Genomic DNA, 24409 nt, shown 5'->3' with positions numbered 1-24409 from the left:
CACCCCACTTTTGAAGAACTTTTGGGTTGACAAAGAGCATCGTCCAAATCAGCAATAACAAAATGTTTGGCTTTAGTATTAAAGGGGAAGGACCGATAAGGAGTTCATTCATTCCAGCTCTTAAAATCAAAATGCAGGCCTTGTGACATCATTACAGCCTTTTTCCTGGCTGCTTTTATCATTTTCACCCTAGCTAAAATTTACACTGTGATTTCTACTTGCCAGTTGGAATTGTAAATCTGGAGGTGGGGTGAATTCTGATCTAGGGAAATTGTCCCTTCTGGCTAGTAATTCTGGAAGCTGTAATCCAAAATATATCAGGAGGGCGCAAGATTGAGAAAAGCTCATCTAATTATTACTTTTCCCCAGTGGTTGGATTCCACCAGTTCGCACCACTTCGGGAGAACTGGTTGTTAACTTTCTGAGCAGTTTTGTGAACTGGTTGTTAGACGAAATCATTAGGGCAGAGAGATGGTTGTGAAATTATTTGAATCCCACCACTGCTTTCCCCCCTCCGCCCTATGGAATGTAAAGGTATCCAAGGTTGGATGCACTTTGATTGTTGCTCCTGATTTCATAGGAGTGGCTGATGAATAGCAGCATTTATATCCAGGATGAACAGTTAACATGCTGAAAGTCAGTGGTAAATCCATGGAAAATCAGCAACATAATTTGCCGTTTGTATCCAGCAGGGACTAATAAATCACCAGAGAAGCATAGTTCACATAAAAAAATCATGGTAGAAACCCCTGAGAAGCTTTACCAAAAAAGCTGGAGGCTTTTGGACCCACTCCAATATAGGAAATTGACTGAGCATCCTAGAAAAAAGAAGCGTTAAATAACTTCTTTTGTCAAGAAATGACTTTGTCCATAAAGTCATCAGCTAAGCCTTAGTGAAGGGCGTGTCTCTGCATCATCATCATCTCCTCTCCTGTAGCATTCAGCCACCTAGAAAGTGTAGATTCCCTGCAGGGGTGGCATTCACTTACTTTCCCTACCAGTTTGCAAATGTGAGCGCGCACACGCACTTGGTCTTCCGTGCATGCGCTTTGGCTTGAAAATGTACCTAAATAGGATGACATAGAGCCGGGGCAGGTGGGCAGGCCCACCCGCGATTTCTACTACCAATTCAGACGAAACGGTTGAATCCCACCTCTGCTTCCCTGGTTTTATAGAAGGCATCGCCTATCTTCAAAGTAGCCCTCAAATCTTGTTTGGGTCCCACCTTTCTCAACGTTGGCAACTTTAAGATGTATGGACTTTAACTCCCAGAATTCCCCATGCTGGCTGGGAATTCTGGGAGTTGAAGTTCATACACCTTAAAGTTGCCAACATTGAGAAACATGCCTTGGTGCTTCTAGTAACAAGTTTATAAGACAGAATTTGCACTCGTCATAATGATTAACTAGGGACATTTTTGTCATATTCTTTTCCAGCCATTCGATTCTGTGACAGATGTCAGCTTATCAAACCTGACCGATGTCACCATTGCTCAGTTTGCGCTGTGTAAGTTCATTCTTTTCATCCATAAGCAATGTGGCTTGAAGGTTAGCTCAACAATTACATAGGAATGTTGTTGACTAGAAACATAAAAAGAAATAGTTTTGCTTGCTTTAGCCATGGCAGCACAGTGGTTAGAGTGCAGTACTGCAGGCTACTTTTGCTGAGTGCCAGCTGCCTGAAATTCTGCAGTTCAAATCTCACCAGGCTCAAGGTTGACTCAGCAGCCTTCCATCCTTCCGAGGTCAGTAAAATGACTCAGATTGTTGGCAATATGTTGGGGAGGGCAAAATCTCCTGCCTGACTTTGAGCTGAAGGTGGCAACTCTCAGTTTAAAAAGAAGATGGGTGAGCTTGGCATTGCATATAATTTTTGTGGTTCTTTTTATCTGTAGTTTATTGAGAGGGTATCAGTGAATATCTAGTCTAGACTAGACTAGACTAGACTAGAACAGAACAGAACAGAATAGAATACATAGAATGGAATAGAATATTCTTTATTGGTGAAGTGTGATTGGACACATGAGGAATTTGTGGTGCAGTGGTTAGGGTGCAGTACTGCAGGCCACTTCAGCTGACTGTTATCTGCAGTTCAGCGGTTCTAATCTCACCGGCTCAAGGTTGACTCAGCCTTCCATCCTTCCGAGGTGGGTGAAATGAGGACCCAGACTGTGGGGGCAATATGCTGACTCTGTAAACCGCTTAGAGAGGGCTGAAAGCCCTATGAAGCGGTATATAAGTCTAACTGCTATTGCTATTGCTATTGTCTCCAGTGCATAAGTTTTTAATGTACATACCAACAACAAGTGATAGGTCATGTATCATAGATCATAGTTATAATCATTAATCATAATATACAACATACCATAGAGAGGAGAAGGTAGAGAAGATGGGAAGGATAATACAGCCCTACAGGGATAAATGAAGTTTATATCGTGACTGTCAGTAATGTTTGCCTGATACCCAGGCTTTATATCTAAGCAAACCACCTTATTCATTCAACTGTTGGTAGCAAACACAGAATGCCTTTTTTAAAGGATAATCAAGACACAAGTTACAGCAACCATGTCCTGTGTTATACATGCAATAACAGAAAGCCTCACAAGGGGACATCATGACAAGAGATTTCCTGGGAAATGAAATTGCGACCTGGCAATTGTGAACCTTTAGGGTTCGCTAATAAATGACATTATCTTTAAAAAAAAAAAAAAGCAGAATCCTCAATTATGAGTAATCTAGAAAAGAACAAAGTCTGTGGTTTGTTTCTTTTCCCCCTCATGTGGTTCCTGACATTTTTCTCTTTTTTTAATAGGTGCGTGTTAAAAATGGACCATCACTGCCCATGGTAAGGACTCTTGAGGACCATTTCATTAATCCATCATATACACATTAAAGTGTTTCAGGGATAGAGGTGTATCAGTTTCTGAAATTGACCGGATCATTCCACCAACATTGCTTAAAATTCAGAACTCCAACTTTGGTTCAGCTACTCCAATAAAAAATCATGCGAAACGGTGCACACCTTCAAATTGTTATGCATAGAAAAGTGTGCAAAAATGTGCCATGAATCCATTGTGCATTATGCATGTGAAATGGCATTCTTGATGGAATGCTTGGCATCTTTTTCCCCATTGCCTTGAGAAATATTTACCCAATCCATTTATGCTTTTGAACGACCTGCCAAAAGAAAACGGAATATCACATTGGTGGGTTTACACTATTTCCGTTTCTGCTACTCAGAAAGAAGGACTGGGTGTTATATCTCAAGTATAAAAGTTCATTCTTAATGTTTGTCCGTCCCAAATCTGGAAAGGATATTCAGAATCTCATATTCCATTAACAGGAATTCTTATTGTACCTCTCTTTGGTGCAGATTGTCCTTATTTTGGTATATTTCCCCCAATATGTTTTGGGGGAATCCCACAAATGCATAATAAATGGAACTATGCCTTTGTGCCAGGTGTGTTCCAACTACCTGGTTTTATTTCTTGGACCTTACTCTCCATAAAAATGGAGGCCCAGAATGTCTTCCAATAAATTTGAACTAGAGCCATTTTAAATTTATACATATTAGAAAAAAACAATCTAAAATATGCCAAAGAGGATTGTAGTAGACTTGGGCATTATTATGAAAAGATTTTCGTGCATTGGCTTTTTGGTTTTCTATTTTAGGGCAGTCTTTCTCAACCTTAGCAATTTTAAAATGTCTGGACTTCAACTCCTAGAATTCCCCAGCCAGCAAAGTTGAGAAATACTTCCATAGAGCAAAGCAAGATCTGCCTCTCAAATATTGTTCGTTCCCTGGAGCCTTGCAGAAAGCAGTATTTGTCGACCTTGGCAACTTTAAAATGTGTGGACTGCAACTCCCAGAATTCCCCAACCAGCCTTAATGGTTGGGGAATTCTGGGAGTTAAAAGTCTACATATCCTAAAAGTTGCTAAGGTTGAAAAATACTGATTTAGACATTTATATATGCAGATATAGTTCATTTTCTATGAATGACTAGATGAAAGATGCAGGAAGAATTACTTGATGAAGACTGGAATATACCATGAAATGAAATGGATATTTACAAAGTACTAGAAGGAGAAAACCAGATCTTAATAATGAAGAAGGAATGAAGAAGATTTTTTTTGAAAACACTTGTATATTAGCTGGACACTAGAGAGGATCGGTCAAGCCCTGGCTCTCTGCAGTGATACAGAAATTAAAATTATGTTTGAGACTTTCATTTTTGGACACCATATCCAAGAGGAAGAAGGATACAAAGGTTATTAGGGAAGAAAACTACTATCCCAATTGTCTTAAGGAAGGGCTAAAATGCAGTAAAACAAAGATGTCAGGTCTAACCATATCCCAGTTTGGGGGGCAGTTTAAGCCTTGATCTGAAGTCCGGGTCTATCTGCATCTGGGAGAGGCAGGAAGAGGCAGGTACACCTGGGAGGAGGCTGGAGGGAGGGAGGCAGTGGTGGGTTCCGGATTCCGTTCCAACCGGTATGGTTGGAATGACCCCGGCATCACTCACATGCACGCGTGCGGTGTGCACATGCATTGTAGCGTCAAATAATGCTTTCCCAAGCCTTTACGATGCTCCAGCTGCTCAATGGAGCATTACGCAGGCATTGTACGCACCATGCATGTGCGCGGAAGTGCTGACAGCTTTAAACCACAGTAAGGAGCGCGAGCGGGCGGGTGGGCCCTCCAGAGCACCGTACCGGAACGGTACCCATTGCTCCGGGCGGGCTCTGGTAGGCCCGTACTGGGGCATCCCACCTGCAACCCACCACTGGAGGGAGGGCATTAGGGGGTCTGGGACTGTGTCCATGGACTGGGTGTATGCAGGGACTCTTCTGTGAGCTGGGCGTTGGCATTGGGCTGCATCAGAGAAACGAGGCTGCTTGTTACTGCTTTTGCTTTTCATAGCATCATTTCTCCAAATGTATTTTGATTTCACCTTCCTTCCTATTTTTTCCTCCAGGGTGAACAACTGCATCGGCTTTTCTAACTACAAGTTCTTCCTACTGTTTTTAGCCTATTCTCTGTTGTACTGCATATTTATTGCAACAACAGTCTTCAAATATTTCATCAAATTCTGGACAGTAAGTTGGGGGGCCTGGTGGCCGTTTACTTTCTGTATGTCATGGGAGTCTGAAATCTTCTGGGGTGAAAACCAGCCCCAGGGGGAACACAATTCATTCCAAACAGAACAAAGTTGCAATTGTGCAAGGGATTACTACAGTCCTAATCTTTCAAAACTGGGTAAATTCATTTCTACTTCAAGCTAGTGTCTTTTTTATTTATCATTAAAATATATAATGGATCATATTCCCCTCTCATTCAGCCGTTTTGTCTTGTAATCAGTATTGGTGTAACAGAGTTGGAAGGGATCTTGGAAGTCTTTAGTCCAACCCCCTGCTCAAGCAGGTTTAGGGTTTCCTAACATTTTAGACAAATGGTTGGCCAATCTCTTCTAAAAAAAACTTCCAGTGTTGGAGCATTAACAACATCTGGAGGCAAGTCACTCCACTGACTGTTTTCTTTGTCAGGAAATTTCTCCTTAGTTCTAGGTTGCTTCTCTCTTGGTAAGTTTGCACCCATTGCTTCCTGTCCTGCCCTCAGCTGCTTTGTGGTCAGGGCTTCAGGGTCTCCATGCTGGGGATTTCTGGAGTTGAAGTCCATGCATCTTAAATTTCCTAAGGTGGAGAAATAGTATAGGTAGTTTTCAACTTATGATCACAATTGAGCTCAACATTTCTGTTGCTAGGTGAGACAGTTCTTAAGTGAATCGCTGCAGTTGTTAGGTTAGTAAGGTGGTTAAGTGACTGTGGCTTCCCCATTGACTTTGCTCATTGGAAGGTCACAAAAAATTGATCACATGAACCCGGGACGTAGCAACCGTCATAAATACATGCCAGTTGCCAAGTACCTGAATTTTGATCATATGACTCTGGGAATGGTGCAACAGTCATAAGTGAGAAAAATAGTCATGTGCCTTTTTTAGTGCCATTGTAACTTTAAACGGTCACTAAATGAACTTTTGTAAGTTGAGGAATACCGGTCCTATAATCGTACCGGAAATTAGAATTAGAATTACAGTTTGTTTAGTGACCATTCAAAGTTACAACAGCAGTGAAAAAAGTAACACAAGCAGTTTTTTCACACTTACAATCCTTGCAGCATCTCCATGGTCATGTAATCAAAATTCAGGTGCTTGCCAATTGATTCACACTTATGATGGTTGCAGTGTCCTAGAGTTACGCGATCCCCTTTTGTGACCTTCTGACAAGCAAAGTCAGATTCACTTAACAACTGTATCTAACTCCCAATAGCCTTAAGCAATGACCGTCAGGGAGGAAGGGAGGGGGATGCCATTCAGCCACATCTGGAGGGCAACTGAGTCATTCCCGTTATGTCTGGGAGGGGCTCTGCCAAAGCCAGAGCTGCAGAAAAAAAGAATCCCTCTCCCAGTGGTGGGATTCAATTTTTTTTACTACTGGTTCTGTGGGCGTGGCTTGGTGGGCATGGTAGGGGAAGGCTACTGCAAAATCCCCATTCCCTCCTGATCAGCTGGGACTCAGGAGGCAGAGAATAGAAGGGGCGGGGCCAGCCAGAGGTGGCATTTGCCGGTTCTCCGAACTACTCAAAATTTCCACTACTGGTTCTCCAGAACTGGTCAGAACCTGCTGAATGTCACCTCTGCCACCTGCTCTTTTGACCCTCTCTGGGTCTCTCCTTTTACTTTCTCTCGCTTTCCTTTGCAGATGGAGCCGACCAGTGGTCATTCCAGGTTCCACGTCCTCTTTCTTCTTTTTGTGGCAGTCATGTTTTGGGTCAGCCTGTTGTTCCTCTTTGGCTACCACTGCTGGCTCGTCAGTCAGAACAGATCGACTCTAGGTAAGGTGTTCAAACCTTCGAGAAGAAAGTTATGGACAAGGCAGGTTTGTACCGGCCCATTTGTGGCAACCAAACCGATGGAGACGCATTCCAGAATCCAAGAAGGGCTCCCGTTCCCAATTCTGGAATCCTAGAATCCTTATGCACATGTTTTTTGCTTTATATTTGTTGGTTATTCCTAGAATCATTGGGTCGGAAGGGATTCGGGGGGTCTTTTAGCCCAGCCAAGAATCCAAGGTCATGAAACCCTCCAAGCTGTGGGTGCCCCATCACTGCAGGCTTTCAAAGAGACTGGACAACTATTTGTCTGAAATGCTACAGGGCAGTCGCCTTTTTGTAAAGTTAAGCCAAAATTTTGTGTGTGCGTGTGTGCACTATTGAGTGTGTGTGTGTGTGTGCCCACACTCACAAGTCAATGTGCCCCTGCCAACCTGCACATGGGGGGGGGGGAGATTTCAGCCTCCCCAGACTCCAGAGGCTTTCCTGAAGCCTGAGGAGGGTGAAAACGGCATCCTCCCCCCCCCCCCGGCTGGGCAGCTGGAGATGATGGTTGGCGTGCCAGCAGATATGGCTCCGCGTGCCATAGGTTCGCTATCACGGCTATAGGGTCTCCTGCTCAAGCAGAGGGTGGAGTAGAAGACCTCCAAGGTCCCTCCCAACTCTGTTATTCTGTGCTTTATGATCCTCCTTACCTTCAGCAGGAAAGCTGTTCGACCTCTAAAACAGGAGATTGTGAAAATGCTGGCTGAGATTCCGTTTTGCTTGCTAGCCTCCCCTGTGATGAACCCGCAGGATGGTTTGAGGTGTCAGCTGATTTCTAGCAGGCACAGCCCCGAAAAACCCTCCCTTATCAGGGCCCACTTTCCAGCGCCTGAGACAGCCTTCTATTTTGCTGCAGAGGCTTTCTCAGCTCCCGTGTTTTCCGGCGGCCCTGATAAAAATGGCTTCAACCTCGGCTTTCTCAGAAACCTTCAGCAGGTGTTTGGGGAAGAGAAGAGACTCTGGTTATTCCCGGTGAAGTCCAGGTAAGTAAAAAGCAACCCACCAGCCATGGAGACAGGATTTGAGTTCCCCTTCTTTCATCTCCCTCCCCCCCCAAAGGGAAGTTTGTGGGGGTGTAGGTGGGGATAGGACCCCCGGAGCCATGGGGCAACAGGAACCTGTCTGGGTGCTCTGCATATCTTCTTTTCATTTAAAAAGAGTCAGGAAGAAGCTGGTCTGCTTCTTTGTGAAAAGAAATCTGCTGGCATGGCTGGTTCCCCAGGATGCCCTTCTGCCAGGGGATGGGATGGCATAGTGGTTAAAGACGCTGAGCTTGTCAGCCGGAAAGCTGGCAGCCTGTGTTCAAGATCCGAGTGCTGCATGACAGGGTGTGCTCCCGTCTTCGACTCAACGCCAGCCCACCTAGCAGTTGGGTAGCATGCAAATGCGAGTAGATGAATAGGTACCATTTTGTTGGAAAGGTAACTGTTCTGACTGAGGCTTCCCAAGAGCCTGAAACAAACTCCTTGTCCTGACAAAAAAAAACCTTTTACTAATTGACTGTGAACTCTACTCATTCACATCCATCAAAGTCTTTCAATGGAGGATTTACAGTCAAAGACCTTCTCTGGCTTGGAGAGCTGTCAGGCCCATATCTGCAGAACTTGGCAAGGAGTCTCGGAGTCACAGACCAATTAAGCGAATTAATTGTCTCCTACAAACTCCACTCCCTTTTCATTCCTCTTTTACTTCCTCTGGGAGGGGCCATTCATCGTCCCCCTGTGGCTTTACTCCCAAATCGCCCCCTGTTCTTTAGTAGTTCCCTTTATCTGGCAACTCTGCACATGCGCACACTGGGAAGAGGCTCCAGCTGTTCTTCTGCCGCACTGATGTCTGACTCTGAAGACAGCTGATAACTGGTATACAGCTCTGGCCCACTCTCTGCCTCCGATACAGAGCCTTCATCGGAGCCTTCCCCAGACTCCAGGACTGGCCCAGGTTCCTCCTCAACCTCCTCATTGTCCGAATCTGCTGCCAGCTCCCCTGGCCACTGGCAGGCCACAACAGGACAAGTGTTATGTGGGCCACAGAAATCTCCTTGGACAATGCTGACTAGGAGGTGGAGATGAGCATCCCCCCTAGAGTTGGACATGACTGGACAGGGGAAACCTTTACCTTTGCCCACCTGGCTAGACAAAGGGCCAAAGTAACCCTATTCAGTGTCTGCTGGTGTGAAAGAAGCACCCCATGCAAACTTCCAGCTTTACCTTCTGCTAAAGAGCCCCTTCATGGCCATTTTGTGAATGTACCCATGACATACTTTCAAAATTCTATAGGTGCCCACCTGCCAGAATGGCTTCTCCTTAGCATCCTTTCATCAGGCGTGGACCTTAGCAACTGTGCTTACACACAGACACACACACACACACACACACACACATACCCCACACATACACATACACATCAGGGTGGTTTATAAAGACTTTTATTGATGTTCCCCAGCAGTTCCCTTCATCTGGCTTCAGAATTGTCCCAAATAAAGCCAAGCCACTAGCAGGCCCAGATTAGTCACAAGGTAAATAGTCCATAAAACAAGAGAGAACTGCTCTAACAAGTCCACTAAACAAACTTAAATCCACCAGGCAAAACTGAAAGTACATCCACGAGAGCTCACTGGGCAAGAGAAGTCCAGAGTCTCAAAGGTACAAAGTCAAGCAGGAAGCACAAACAAATGCACAGCCATAAACCAAACAGGTTGTTCCCAGCAACACCTCCCTCTGCCTGCTATAATAAATAGCTTTCCAGTGCAGCCCTTCAAGATGAACGGGGCCTCCTCCCGAGTAATCTGGTGGCTCTCCATTGCTGTTGTCTTTTCTCTGCCCTGTGTGCTCTCAGATCCACCACAAAAAGCAGCTCCTCCCCCTCCTTTTCACTGACCTGCAAACTGAACCCAGTCGAAGCATGTAAATCTCTTTCAGCCAGCAGTTCAGTCAATTACCATATTTTTTGGAGTATAAGACGCACCTGAGTATAAGACACACCAAGGTTTTGAAAAGGTAAATTTTAAAAAAAGTAGGTAGGTAGATAGAGGGATAGAGGGAGAGAAACAGAGATAAATACAGTAGGTAGGTAGGGAGAGAGAGAGACAGTAATTAGGTAGATAAAGGGATAGAGAGGGGGAGAGAAATAGAGATAGAGAGATAGAGAAATACAGTAGAGAAGGAGGGAGAGAGTGTGTAGGTAAGTAGGTAGAGGGATAGAGAGAAATACATACATACACACACACACACACACACACACACACACACACACACATATACATACAGTAGATAGGTAGGGGGAGAGAGAGTAGGTAGGTTGGTAGGTAGAGGGATAGAGAGAAATAGAGAGAGAAATGCATTAGATAGGGAGGGAGGGAGAGAGAGTAGTTTAGGTAGGTAGGTAGATAAAGGGATAGAGAGAAATAGAGAGAGAGAAATACAGTAGATAGGTAGGGAGAGAGAGAGGATAGGTAGGTTGGTAAAGGGATAGAGAGAGAGAAATAGAGAGAGAGAAATGCAGTAGATAGGTAGGGAAAGAGAGAGTCGGTAGATAGATGTTTCCAGGTGTATTTAGCTATGTGCTGGAGAAGGAAATCACTGACAATCTGCAGAACCTAAGACTTTGTTTCTGCTGGCACAGCACTTGATCAATGTAATTCTCATCAATCAGTTAAAGAGCTTTCCAAAAGGAAAGAAAATGTTTTTGCATTCTGCAAACCTCCCAAAAACGGCCCGTTTTTTGCAAAAATGGGCCTGTTCTTTTTTTTTTTTTAAAGCATGAATAGTCTTGGGGGGGCTTGCGGAGTGCTCCGGGGGGGCGGGGCAAAACAAGCAAAAAATGGCCTATTTTTTGTCAAAAAACCCTGCATGCATAGCCTTATGGAGGCTTATAAAGTGCTACTGGGGGCTAGGGGGCAAAATGTCCCCTTTTTTGCTCATTTCTTCCCTCCCCAGCCCCCAGGAGCTCTCTGGAAGCCTCCATAAGGCTATGCACAGCCATTTTGGTGAAGAGGGCGGGACGTCAGGAGGCAAAAAATGCTGTATTCGATGTATAAGACGCACTCAGATTTTCAGCCTCTTTTTTGAGGAAAAAAAGGTGCGTCTTATACTCCAAAAATATGGTAACCCTGTTCCTGATGTGACTCCTTGGATTAATCCTCTGTTTCTGTAAAGATTCTGTCCCATTCATGGTGGAAAACCAGCAGATGTTTCACTGTTTCTTTGTTAGAGGAGAGGAATTTTTTGAGGTTTTTTTTTCCTGGTTTAAAGACAATGACCCTTCTGGAGGCATTAGAGAATGCATCTTTGGCAACAGCCCTTCCCCTGCAGTTCCTACTTAGGTGCTGAGGCATTCCACTCTGGGATCAGTTTATGGGTCATAAACTGGGTTTGGAGCCAGTTTATGTCAGGCAAATACTGCAGCTAGTCCTTGCTTAATGAATAGATGCTTAATGACCCTTCAAAGTTACAATGGACTTCAAAAAAGATACTTACAATCCATCCTCAAAGTTATGCCTGCTGCCCCCTCCCAATGTGGATATGTGATCACATTTTGGGCGCTTGGCAACCAGCTCCCATTTATGACTGGTTGCAATGTCCCATGGCCATAGGGCCATGATGTGCAACTTTTTTGCTGCTTTCTGGCAGAAAACTACAAAACACACCAATTGGATATGCTGTATTTAGACTCAGAATAACTTCATTGTCACTTTGCAGGTACACTACTTGGCATACATTAAAATAAAATTTCATTGCATAGAGCTCTCAAAGGGTCACCCCCTCCAATATACACTACATAAACATGACTAAATGAATAAATACAAAATTATGCACATGCCCACATATATGACAGAGAGAAACAATACTGTCTAATGCGGATATCTACATTTACATGGTGAGAAACACAAATCTTGGGAGTTTACCAGACGGGTGGCATAAGAAACAAAGCTGTTGCAGAATCTGGTAGTCTAGAAATACTTTGAAACCTCGTCCCAAAGTGGAGCAACACAAACAGACCGTAAAGTGGGAGTGTGAGGTCTCTAACAATGCTTTGAGCTCTAGGCACATAGTGCTTATAAGGAGCATCCTGAATAATGGGAAGTGAGCTTCCTATAATCTTCTCCGCTGTCCTCACCACTCTCTGTAAGGGACTTTCCATCTGAGGCACTGCTGCCACCAAACCAAACAGTGATACAGTTTGTTAAAATGCTCTCAATGGGGCCTCTGTAAAAAGTAGCCAGGACAGGAGAAAGATGTGCTCTCTTCATCCGATGCAGGAAACGCAGACACTGCTTTGCACGCTTCAATAAGGATGACATATGGAGAGACCACTGCAGATTATTAGTTATCTGCACACCCAGGTAGATTTGCGTAATGACCATATGATTCACTTAATGGTCGCAGTGATTCACTTTACAAACATCATAAGAAAGGTTGTAAAATTGGATCTCATGTGATGCCTTGACTTACAACAGCAACAATGACTAAAATTCCAGGCTACATTGTGTTCACAAGTCAGGGGCCAGCTGGTTATTGTCCATTTGGAGGGACGTGCCGGACGCAAGGAAGCAAGTGCAAGGGAGGTCCAGGGCTGCAGTAGGAAGACCTTGACTGTCACATAGATAGTCCTTGACTTACAACACTTTCTTCACTTACAGTTCAGAGTCACAATGGCCTGAAAAAAGTGACGTGGTCCTTTCCCACTCTTAGGATGATTGCAGCATCCCCAAGATCATGTGATCAGAGTCCAACCTTGGCTGGTTCATACTTCATGACGGTTGCAGTGTCCTGGGGGTCACGTGATCCCTTTTTGCAACCTTTTGATCAGCAAATTCAATGGGGAAGCCTGATTCACATAACAGCTGCATTACTAGCTTAACGGCTGCAATAATTCACTTAACAGCTGTGGCCAGAAAGGTGGTAAAATGGGGAAAAAGTCACTTAACAAATGTCTAATTTAACAACATAAATTTTGGGCTCAATTGTGGTCACAAGTCAAGGACGCCATGTACTTCTCTGCAGAAGAGCACCTCATCTAACTGGGTTACAGGTTGGGAGCCTCTGAAGGGAGGTTGGTGAGCATTGGAAGAGTCTTAACTCCTTCACGGTGCCTGATGCCAACAAGACCCAGATCTGCCCTTTGCCGGTTGGCTTTTCCTTCTCTCTGGGGGCCCCTCCCTCACCTTCCTGCTGCCTTTCTCTCCACAGCCAGGGGGACGGACACTCTTTCCCCATCCGAGCCCAGAGCGAAGCCCGGAACCCCCTGCTGGCAAACGAGGAGCAATGGGAGGAAGACGGGATGGAAGATGGCAGCCAACACAGTAAGGGCACACTAGCCTTTGAGGGGGTGCTGCGTGGGATGTAGGATGAGCCGTTGGTGCAGAGAGAAGGGGGGGTGGCTGTCATGGGGAAGGAGCTCTGGGACAAAGTGGAGAATTGAACAAACGGATGCAAATACTGCAAAACGCCATTGTGTGGACCTCAAGGCGGCAGACTTTGGAGGCAATGGGTGGAATTCTCTGTTTACATCTTTATATGTTGTTTGTGTAATGTTGCTGCAGATGTTGTCCTTTCTGATTTAGCTATCAAAAATAGAGGATATTCCTCCTTTGGGTCCATTAAGTCAACATTTCTCCATTCCACTGTTCCTGCTAGCTGTGGAATTCTGGGAATTGAAATCCACACTGTCAGTCCTGCCCCAACTTGGTCCCTTAAGCAAGAATGACCCTCAACTCCATTTGGTGTGAAAGGTTCACTAAAGGCCAAGTGGATCATAATACAGCAAAGCCAGAACTGAGGTTTGCCTGCCAAACTTTCCCAGTTAACTTTTCCCTGTTTGTCCCTTCCCATTGTTAATCCCTCCTTGTCCAATCATAGATAAGATGTTTTGGGAAAGGTCTCTTCAACTGTAGAATAGGCAGCGCGGAGGTACATGCCTTTCCCAGCTCTCTGACCTTGAGGTTGTATCTTTTGGTACAGTGAATCGTTAGCTTTCCCCACTTCCCATCCAGCTGCCTCCCCCCATAGTTCTGGGCAGACTGGCAGCTAGCAAACGTGAAGCACAGTTGGAAGATGGCAGTTCTGACACTCACACGTCTTAAAGTTGCTAAGGTTGACAAACACTGCTCTGTACATTGAAAAAAAAGAGAGAGAAAAAATGGGCATCAGACATCCAAACGTGATTGGGGGTGTGGGGTGGGGTGGAAGGGGAGGAAGAGTCCTTATGCCAGTTGTCCTTATGCATCAGAAACAGGGTGCCCACCTTACAGCCCCTTCCTCATCCTTGAAGCAGATTGAGGGAACAACTGGAGAATGCCCTTCTCATTGCATTCTTGACCATTTCCATTTCAAGTAGTTTTCAAGGGTAGCCCCACGTAGGGCACTTTGCAGCAATCGAGCCTTGAGTTGACTTCCTGCAGTTATTCATTTAGTTTTCATTTGATATAGATACAAGTTGAGTCTTCTGTGGACATACATACATACATGGCACATACTTTGCAAACCGCAATAGTCCCCCCTCCCCCTCCCAATGGGTGGGTTTCCCCATGCTGTTCTTCTTGCCAAGGCTTCTGCATGCGTCCCCAGTGGTCCCAGTGCAGGGTCCCTTCTTCCTTTTACATTTTGCTTACAAAATAGAGTTTTGTGAGATGAAGAGGGCTGCAATCAGTTATTTTAAAAAGTTACTCCTGTTCTCCCCATCCAACTGAAGGCCACTCTATTTACCAATCAAGCCCTATTCAACAGGGGACTGGAGAGGCTGCCATCAAGATCAGATTGATTGCAGGATTGGGGAACAGCTTGTTTTCCTGCTTGGGGTGGGGGAGTGGGGTGGGGTGGGGTGTTAATGGCCCAGCACAGAAGCCTGGCTGAAAGGGGAGCAAGCTATAGATCTCAAGTGCATCTTTGGCAAAGCTTAAGAAAGGCAGGATAAGTGTGTACGTGCCCATCCTTACCCAGAGATGTATACAAATGCAGACTCTGGAAGTCGTAAACCTTCCAAACAATTTTTGTGCTTTTGAATGGTTTAAAAGGGAACCGTTATTAAACACAGAATTGGGAAGCAATGACAGTAAGTGTACCAAATTCTAGTTGCATGCAAATGACATGCAGTCTTCCTATGACTTGGTAGAGGGGGGGGGGGTCTCCAGCAGACCATTCCAAGCCAAATAGACCCCCACCCCACTCCAGCCTAGAAAAATTGGGCTCCACAACTACTGGGAACACAACTCTGAAGGAAGAGCAATCTCTGTCTTACTGAGTGGACTTGTGTTGCTTGTTTGTCCAGATTACCAGCAAGGGACTTCCCTTTCCATTGAAATGGAGACATAGCAGCTTTGAAGAGCTGAGGTTGTGCAACTCATGAGCTCTGGTAAGTGATTTTTTCTTTAGATTAGGAAAAAAAAGCTTAGAACTCCTTTTTCAGTTAATTGTTTCTCCCCATAAGATATCGATCTGGATGTCTTGCCTCCAGAGGTCATGAGTGTTCCTTCGCTCGAGGTTTTCAAGAAAAAAACCATTTATTTGGAATGGTCTAGAGTTGGACTAGAAGACCTTCAGGGTCCCTTCCAACAATGTTATTCTGTGTTCTACAATCTTGGCTGTGGTAGAATATTCCCCCAGCACAGGAGTTGCAAATTCCTATGATTCTCCTGTGAGAAATACGGTTTGCCCAAATCTATTAACTCTCTCCTGGCAAGGAAAAGCAGCCAATAGGGCCCCAGATGCCATCTCCTTGCACAAGAGTTAGAATAACAGAGTTAGAAGACACCTTGGAGGTCTTCTAGTCCAACCCCCTACTCAACCAAGAAACCCTACACCATTCCAGACAAGTGGCTGTCCAGTTGTTATACACCTCACTTTGAAGTAGCTTCCCCCCAGCCTAGCATCTTCCAAATCAGCTGGACTACACCACCTGCTTCTCAGGAATAGCAATACCACTTAGATTTATATACCACTTCACAGTGCTTTTACAGCCCTCTCTAAGTGGTTTACAGAGTCAACCTCTGGCACCCCAACAATCTGGGTCCTCATTTTACCCACCTCAGAAGGAAGGAAGGCTGAATCAAACTTGAGCCCCATCAGGATAAAACTCCTGGCTGTTGGAAGAGTTAGCCTGCAATACTGCATTCTAATCACTGCGCCACCCCAGCTTAGTAGGAAGAAAAGGGGAAGGGAATGAGGAAGGAAGGAAGGAGGTAGGTCAAAGTCTCATCTTTTGGAGCTTGCCTAGAATCAGGGCTGGGTTGGCCCCGATTCAGATTTGATTCATCCAGGGGTGTCTTTGGCCCAGATGTTCTTACACGGCCATGCCCACCTGACACACACATACCCAAAATGGAAAGTGTGAGCTTTTCTTATGCTGCCTTGTGGTCTTGTGGAGATGGCTGGATAGACGTTTATCAAGTAGAAGAGGCAGATTTTGTCTTTCAGAAGAAGTTGACCAACTGCTTACAAATGATTGTTATATAGAAGACCCAGGAGGCTTTTCCGGTAACTCTTTCAGCACAAGCCATTTGCCTGCAGGAAACCCACCGTCAACTGATGGTGCCACCCTGCGCCACTTTTGCTGACGGATGAGTCTGCTCTTGAGCAGGACCTCTCTTGATGCCACAGATATCTTTACACAAAACCAACCTTAGAGCTGAGCAGCATTTTTCTAAATCTCCTTGATTAGTCTAAACAACGGAAGCTCAGTATTTCTGGGGATTCTCCGTGATCCAGGTCATGATTGTCTCAAAGGTGCTTTTTCAAGAGGCAACTGGGCTTTCTGGTTTTTCTTTGAAGATGTTTCTCTTCTCATTGAAGAAGCTTCTTCAGCTCTGACTGGATGGTGGGGAATGGAAGGATTTATACTCCTTGCAGATAGCTGGTCATTTGCATTACTTTGAAAGAATTTTTATGATCAAAATTTGGGTGACAACCAGCATCTACTTACAGGAAGCGGGACTCACCTAATGAGCACACAATTCACTGAATAATCATGGCAGAAAAGGTTGGTAAATCGGGCGGGACCCACTTAACAATCGCCTTGCTTAGCAATGGAAATTCTGGTCCCAGTTGTGGTCGTAAGTTGAGGACTACCTGTATTGTGCTCCTTAGGTTTGGAAGGGGCAGTCAAAGAGCTGGGCAAAGGAAGGGAACCTGGGGTTGTGTCATTTCTTTTTAAACTCAGAGTTACAGCAAACAGGAGGAGGGGGGTGGAGAGAAATCGTTCCTTTGGAAAGCAGCATTCCAGGTCCAACCCAAACCGATTGGCCCTTTCCTTTCATCAGCAGCTACTGATGAATAGTTTTCATCCTGGAAAATGCTGCCTTCTGCCCCCTCCTCATACCCGCTCTGATCTCAATCATTATCAGCATGTCTGCAGCTGCGGTTTCCTTTTTATTTCAACGTGCACATTAAATGCAGGGCTGCCTAATGTCACTAAGGAGTTTGGTCCTTAGGAGCAGAACAGAAATTCTTTTGATTAGGCTCCTTCTTATTCCTTTCTTTTCCCGCAACCCACTTCACTTCCCGCTTCCTCCCTGTCTCATTAGCTTCCTCTGGTGATGGAGACTTCGGGGGCATAAAAAGAAGAAAAAAAAGCGCTTGGATCAGAAAACGAAAAGCAACATTGGAGGCTAATTCTCGTTTTCCGAAAGGCTTCTTGAGCAGACTGTCCTTGGTGACACTTCCAAGGTTTGCTACACATTACGGATTTTTTTTTAAACATGGCATCTGAAGTGATTCATGACCTTCTCTTTTTGTATGCCTTCCCCAGAAGAAGGGAAAACTGCTTAGTGCAAAAGCATTTCCAAGTGCCTTAAGGGGCATTTTGCTAGCAGCCTGGACTTCGTGTTGTCTCGTTTTGCCAAATAGGAAGAAGAGCTGTGTAAAAGGGTTTAGACGGACGGTTAAGCAGACGACTGAAAGCAGGAATCATGGCTGCCAAACCAAGTGTTGCTGCTAGAGAACGAGGTGAATACTCACTGCTTCTGTGGCCCTAGCAAACCTCCAACACCCTTGGGCCCTAAATGTCCTCATCATTAACTCTGATTTTGCTAGAAAAAAATCCGGCTCTTTTGAGTTCGCCTTTTTGATGTAAGCACAATCCTCGTTGTAGGTGCCTACAATTGTCTGAAATTCATTCCGAACAGCTTCCGCTCTGGAACTAGTTTCTGCTATGAAAAATAATCATTTTAAATTGAATTGCACAACAGTGACCCTGTATCAGACTGTCCATGGAGGCTCATGTGGCTATGGGCATCTTTAGACAGAGCCTGCCAGGGAAGGAAAGCCCGGCCCCTGGTTTTGCACGAAGGGGAGCCTTGCTTGGAGCCAGGCCAGCCTCACTTCATGGACTTTTAAACCCTTTGCATAATCTGATCAGGAATAAGATTGGTGTCTCTCTGTCATTCCTTTGTTTTCAAATACTAAAAGAAAATCATGGATAGAGAAGTCCAAAAGGCTGGCCTTCCCCCTGCCCCTTTAACTTGAGTGCTGGGTGACTTGATCTCAAATGTTGGTGTTGCAAGAAGAGGTTTTGATCCAAGTGGAATTCCCACCCTCCAAAAGATTTTTTTTTCATGCTTTTCAGTGACTATACAGAAATAGGTTCTTATCTTCCCTCTTTAGAACTTTGGAGAAGAAAACAGCCGAGCACCATAATGGGAGGTCATTGGAAGGAGGTTGTAGACGTCAACCCTTTTGCACAATCAACAGGATGGGGGGATGGGCTGATGGTGCAGCTTCAGGGGCTGGAGCTAAACTAACTTCCCCCAGTGCCAAGATCGCATCACCAAACCAGGCAACTGCATCTCTCTGCTTATGCTCTGTTTGGCCTCCCCACCCACACCCTGCAGCCACACAAGCAGATGAAAGAGAAAGCAATAGTTGAGCTCTCTCAATATAAGCCCATTCCAGTACTGCCTGGCATAGTACCCCCATCCCACAGGGGCCATAGTTTTTTTTAAGAAGGCTTTTTAAAAATCCTGGAGTTGGAAAAGGCAGTCCACCATGTTTATAGTGGCTAAGATGCCCTCAAAGTTTTGGCCAGGACCTCTGTGGCTTTGTTAGTGGTGCATCTTTGGGGTTTTTGGACATGCTCGTGCTAAGAAGTAACCCAATTTCATAGCTGGCTGGGCCTCCTTTGTGCAGCTGTACCCTTTGTTGATTCTCTAGGTTAGACCTTCCAAGATTCGCCCTCCAGAATTGTCTAGGCTATTAAAAAAACCCTTAATGCGTTAATTTTTCTCAGTGTAGAAAGGTGCCAGTCAGAGAAACTGAAGCAGACACAAATCTTAGGGCAAATATTGAAGCTTTACTAATTTCAATAGAAGTAGTTTAAACATTTTTTTTCTGCTGATTATATTAGTCCTTTGAATGCTATATATTTTAAGCAAAATAGACATTTGCGTGGGTCCACGTTTAACGCTGATAGTTTAACTTCATAACGGTGCTGTCAATCAATTGCAATGTGTTTCCCTTTCTTAAAGGACTCTTTTCTTCTTCACATCGATCAGAGCAATTAAACGCTAACATTTAATTAACAAATTAACAAATGCATCTCCACTCTCACATGTCAAAAATATAATCTACTAAAACACTAGAACATGTATTTGGGGGGGAATTAGTTTTAATGGTGTGTCTCCAACCTCATGGAACTACGTGAGAAAAGCATCTCAGCTGCTTCTAAACACTCCCAGGTCCACTCAGAAGAGGTGAAAAGCTTGTCTGGCTTTGTTCATCTCTTACTAAAAGTGGGGTCCAGAATTTGGGAATCTAGCAAGCTGGGTAAAGTGTGCCTTGGAAAATCTCCAAAACCAGGTCTGATCAGCAGGAGTCTTTTGGGGTCTTGAAGGAATGGCCTGGTCAACGGCCCTCCCAATTTCAGGCACTTCTTCATGCCCCGAATTTCCAGCTGTTTTTAGACATTCTTGAATTAGGGACACCAACGGCAGAGGGAAAACCCTGGCACTTCTGGGCCTTGGCATTAGTCCCAAATAAACAATTGACTAGCAGCAGCTATAGTTGTAGCCCAGTGTTGCTCAACCTTGCTGATTTTTTTAGGTGGGTGGATTTCAACTCCCAGAAGTTCCCTACTGAGTGTGCTGGCTAGGGTATTCTGGAAATGGAAGCCCACAAATCTTAAAAGTCAGCAAGGTTGAGAAACACCATTATAAGCCTTTATCAAGGCAAGGAACAGCTCAAGCACTCGTCTACTTAACAGCTGTGTCAAAAAACAGCCGCCAGGGAAGGTGGGTTCTTTAGCCACCTTGAACTTAAATCATTCCTGATGATTTCCAAAGCTTCCCTAACCTCAGCAGCCTAATTTAAGGATAAAAATCTACTTGGTGTCCTTAAGGCTAAATCATTGGGAGTAAAACAAAAAAACAACCCTTTCTCCAGCTATTATAACTCACCCAATCTGTTCTATGCAGGGAAGCCCTGCAGGAAAAACTCCAGTAGCCCTGCAGACTTCTCCTAGCAGCCTCTCCCAGAGTCCACTCCAGCTGTGAGGCCTCTTCTCTGCCAGCTTCCTTGGGAGCGGGGCAGCTGTTGAGCTTGAAAAGGCACAAGTGGAATACATGCGAATTATATTTCTCCTGTGTGCTGCTTGGGGAATCCAAGCATGGGTTAACTTTGTCCTTTAGCCTAGAGACTGAGCTATGCAAATGTTGACCATGCCTCCTCTGACTGGATGGGTCAGTTTTTTAACTCAGTCCAGCCGAAAGAGACGTATTTCCATTTTCTCTACACTAATCGACAAAATTTACTCTAATTTACTGGATTCTGAGATCGTAGAGGCAGTTTCTTTGATTATTGCATGACGGAAGACAAAGGCGACAGTTCGCTGTCAGCCAAAACCTTCGGCGTTGGCCATTCGCCTGAGATCGACGGCTATGAGACTTACAGGAGCTTTCGAGTCCTTGTACTGCAGCTGCTTATTTTGAGCGTGGGATTGGTTTGCCGCTTCCCCTTTATTGCTGATCGCGCACGCACCCTGAGTCGTTTTGCTGCCCCGCACCGTCTTGCATCGGGAACGGCCGACGTTGCGGCTTTAGCGACGCGGTTTTATCACCGCTATTTTGACGAGCGCGGTTTTGTCGTGCCATGAGCTTCCCCAGCTTTAATTCCATCAGAGATTTCTGAAGGCTTGAAGGCAGAGGACCGCAAGGCTGAGTCAGTCATTCGTAAGACCCATCATGCTGCAGCCTTACGTGCTGCTACTGCAGCATCCTTCTTTAATAGGACCTCCTTGGTCTGGCTCAGGCAGTTGCAGAGTAGGCTTGCCCCTGAGGAAATGCACCTTCACCAGGATATTACCAAGTTGATGGCAGCCCTGGAATTTTCTGTGGATGCCATTCTTAATGCAGCAAAATTTGCATCTCAGGCCGTGGTATCCAATGTTGCGTCCCGACGTTTGCTATGGCTTCGCTATTGGCAAGCTGACGTTAAATCTAAGTGGCGCTTTGCTTCCATGCCCTTCAAGGGTGGAGCGTTATTCGGATCTGTCCTGCATCCAATTCTCATTGAAACCAGGGATAAACGTAAGGTTTACTCCCTTACTCCCCAGTGGGCACACCAACAGGAGACAACAACCTTAAAATAGGCGCCAGTCCTTTCGGGCCGGAGATTCAGGTTTCACTACCGCCCCTTATGTTCCCCACTATAACAGGGCCTTCTCCCAGCCACAGGACCGCGGCCAGGATCGCACGGGAGCCAGGGATAGGGGCTGCCAGAAGAACCATGCACAATCCCAGGCCAGAAGACCATTTCGTGGGGCTGGCAACCGGTCTTTTCGGAGGTACCAGTGACTCACATGGGGAGGAACCCATCGGCGGCCGTCTCCTGGTCTTCGCCCATCAGTAGGCAGAGACCACGTCCGACACCTGGGCCCTTCAGGTTGTGAGGCTGGGCCTCACTCTAGAATTTCTCTCCATCCCCCCAAGACGATTCATCAAGTGTCCTGTACGCAGGTGCCCGGTGAAAAGGCGTCTCATGGACACCTAAATACAACACCTTATCGCCATCAATGCCATAGAGCAGGTGCCCAAGGGTCAGGAGGGGCTAGGTTTTTACTCCATCTTATTCCTAGTGACCAAGGGCTCGGGGGAATGGCGGACCATCCTAGATTTGAAAAGGCTCAATCTGTACATCAAGTATCAAAAGTTCAAGATGCAATCCCTCAAAAGCATCTTGGCATCCATCTGCCAGGGCAACATGATGACATCAGTCGACATCAAGGAGGCGTACCTCCACGTGCCCATCCATCCGGCACATCGGAGGTTTCTATGCTTTCATTTCGCTGGCCGGCACTTTCAATACCGGGCCTTACCCTTCGGCCTGTCATCGGCCCCTCGAACATTTACCAAGCTCCTGGCTGTGGTAGTGGCGTCGCTTCGCTTGGTTCCAATACGAGTGAATTGTTACCTAGACGACATCTTGGTTTTATCTCCATCCCGGAACCAGGCTCTACGGATCTACAGGTAACAATGGACTCACTAAAGAGACACAGGTTTGTCCTGAACCTTCCCAAGAGTCATCTACAGCCTACCGCGTCGTTGCTCCACCTGGGGACCATCATCAACTCCGTTACATGTGAAGTGTCCCTATCTTTGGAGAGGCAACAGAGCATCCAGCACCTGGCGAATCAGGTACTATCTCAGAGACTCTTACCACTGGCAATGCTTTCCCAACTACTTGGGAAAATGATTTCCTGTATAAACATTGTTCCCTGGGCCAGGTTCCATGCACGACCACTTCCATGGTTCCTGCTCCCCTTCCAGAGGGCACATACCAGCCATTCCCAGATCAAAGTTTGGCTCCCGCCCAAGCCTTTCAGGTCCCTCCGGTGGTGGACATCCTCCAAACTTCTCAAGGGGTGTCCATTCAAGGAACTGGACTGCATCCAAGTTACAACGGATGCCAGTCTATTCGGATGGGGGGCCCATGCCCTGGACCGAGTCGCACAGGGCCGATGGTTGAGTCAAGAGCTGAGAAACAGCATCAATTGGCTGGAGCTCCATGCCATCCGCCTAGCTCTCCTGGAGTTCCAGGATCTAGTGTCACACCACCACGTGCTGTTCCTGACCGACAATGTGCCCTCCAAGACCCATGTCAACCGCCAAGGGGGCACCCATTCTAGGTCCCTGATGCTGGAGGCGGAGAAACTACATCACTGGGCGGAGAACAGACTGTTGTCAATTCGGGCGGAGCACATCTCGGGCGATTCCAACACACAGGCGGACTGGCTGAGCAGGGCCACCATGGATCAAGCGGAGTGGCAACTCCACCCTGACCTCTTCCGGGAGCTCTCTCGTTGGTTCGGCCAACCTGAGGTGGACCTGTTTGCACAACCTCACAACGCACAACTACCGCAATTTTACACCAGGTACCAGACTCCCGGGGCGGAGAGGGTGGATGCTCTACACAGCCCATGGCTGGCCAGCCTTCTTTACGCGTTCCCACCTCTCCTGATCCTTCCGTCGGTCATTCAAAAGATCCTGATGGAGCAGGCGGAAGTTCTGTTGGTGGCTCTGATGTGGTCCCGGCGTCTCTGGTACGCAGACCTCGTACACCTGTCGATCTCATGTCCATGGAGGATTCTGGATGACCAGATCCAGCCAGGGAGCTCTCATCCACCCGAACCTCACTTGCTGCAGTTAGCCGTGTGGCACGTGAGCGGGCTATTCTAACCGGACTACACTACTCAAGTAAGGTCATTGACGCTATTCAAGCGGCCCGTCATCCATCTACTACTCATATATACGAGGCCACCTGGCAGGCCTTCTGCAGGTGGTGCCACCACACCGGGGCCAACCCTCTCAAGGCTTCGGTGCCCCAAGTCTTGGACTTCTTACAAACGGGACTTGACAAGGGTTTAGCACCCAACACACTTCGCAGGCAGGTCGCGGCCTTAGCCACAGTAATTGGGGGCGGCCAGGGTCATTCATTGTCTCAACACTCACGAGTCAAATCCTTTTTGAAAGGAGCTGCTAACCTCAGACCTCAGACCATGCATCGTTACCCTACTTGGGACTTGACATTAGTGCTCAGAGCTCTTATGGCCTCTCCATTCGAGCCTATTACATCCATCAGCCTTCAGTTGCTGACTCTTAAGACTGTCTTTTTGGTAGCTATTACATCGGCCAGGAGGGTGTCCGAATTGGCAGCGCTGTCAGTTCGAGCGGACCTCTGCATATTCCATCCCAACAGAGTCGTCCTCCGTTTGGACCCGGCCTTTCTGCCAAAAATCAACATGTTATTCCACAGGGCTCAGAAGCTCATCCTTCTGGATTTCTGCCCCCGCCCTTCCCATCCACAGGAACGCCAGTGGCACCACCTGGATGTGTGCAGGACTCTTCGACGCTATGTGAAGCTCACTGCGTCCTTCAGACGGTTGGAAGCACTTTTTGTCTCCTTTCAGCCATCATCCATGGGGCAGAAGGTGTCTTCCCATTCCATCGGCCGATGGTTGAAGGCGTGCATCGCTCTTGCTTATGACAGCCAATC

General features: G+C 46.2%; 1 protein-coding gene across 1 annotated transcript in view; it reads left to right on the top strand.

The window, feature by feature from the left end:
• Positions 1-22882, top strand: part of ZDHHC15 (zinc finger DHHC-type palmitoyltransferase 15) — a 32054-nt gene extending 9172 nt beyond the window's left edge. The window contains exons 5-12 of the mRNA XM_032228265.1: positions 1437-1506; positions 2812-2844; positions 4978-5098; positions 6761-6893; positions 7792-7918; positions 13124-13236; positions 15201-15284; positions 17452-22882. Of these exons, the coding sequence (XP_032084156.1) occupies positions 1437-1506; positions 2812-2844; positions 4978-5098; positions 6761-6893; positions 7792-7918; positions 13124-13236; positions 15201-15244 (641 nt within the window). The 3' untranslated portion in view covers positions 15245-15284; positions 17452-22882. The remainder of the gene's footprint in view (positions 1-1436; positions 1507-2811; positions 2845-4977; positions 5099-6760; positions 6894-7791; positions 7919-13123; positions 13237-15200; positions 15285-17451) is intronic.
• Positions 22883-24409: the final 1527 nt, after the last annotated feature.

The sequence above is a fragment of the Thamnophis elegans genome, chromosome 12 (genome assembly GCF_009769535.1).
Source record: "Thamnophis elegans isolate rThaEle1 chromosome 12, rThaEle1.pri, whole genome shotgun sequence".
Classification (NCBI taxonomy): Eukaryota; Metazoa; Chordata; class Lepidosauria; order Squamata; family Colubridae; genus Thamnophis; species Thamnophis elegans.
This window is presented reverse-complemented; position numbering and strand designations above follow the sequence as displayed.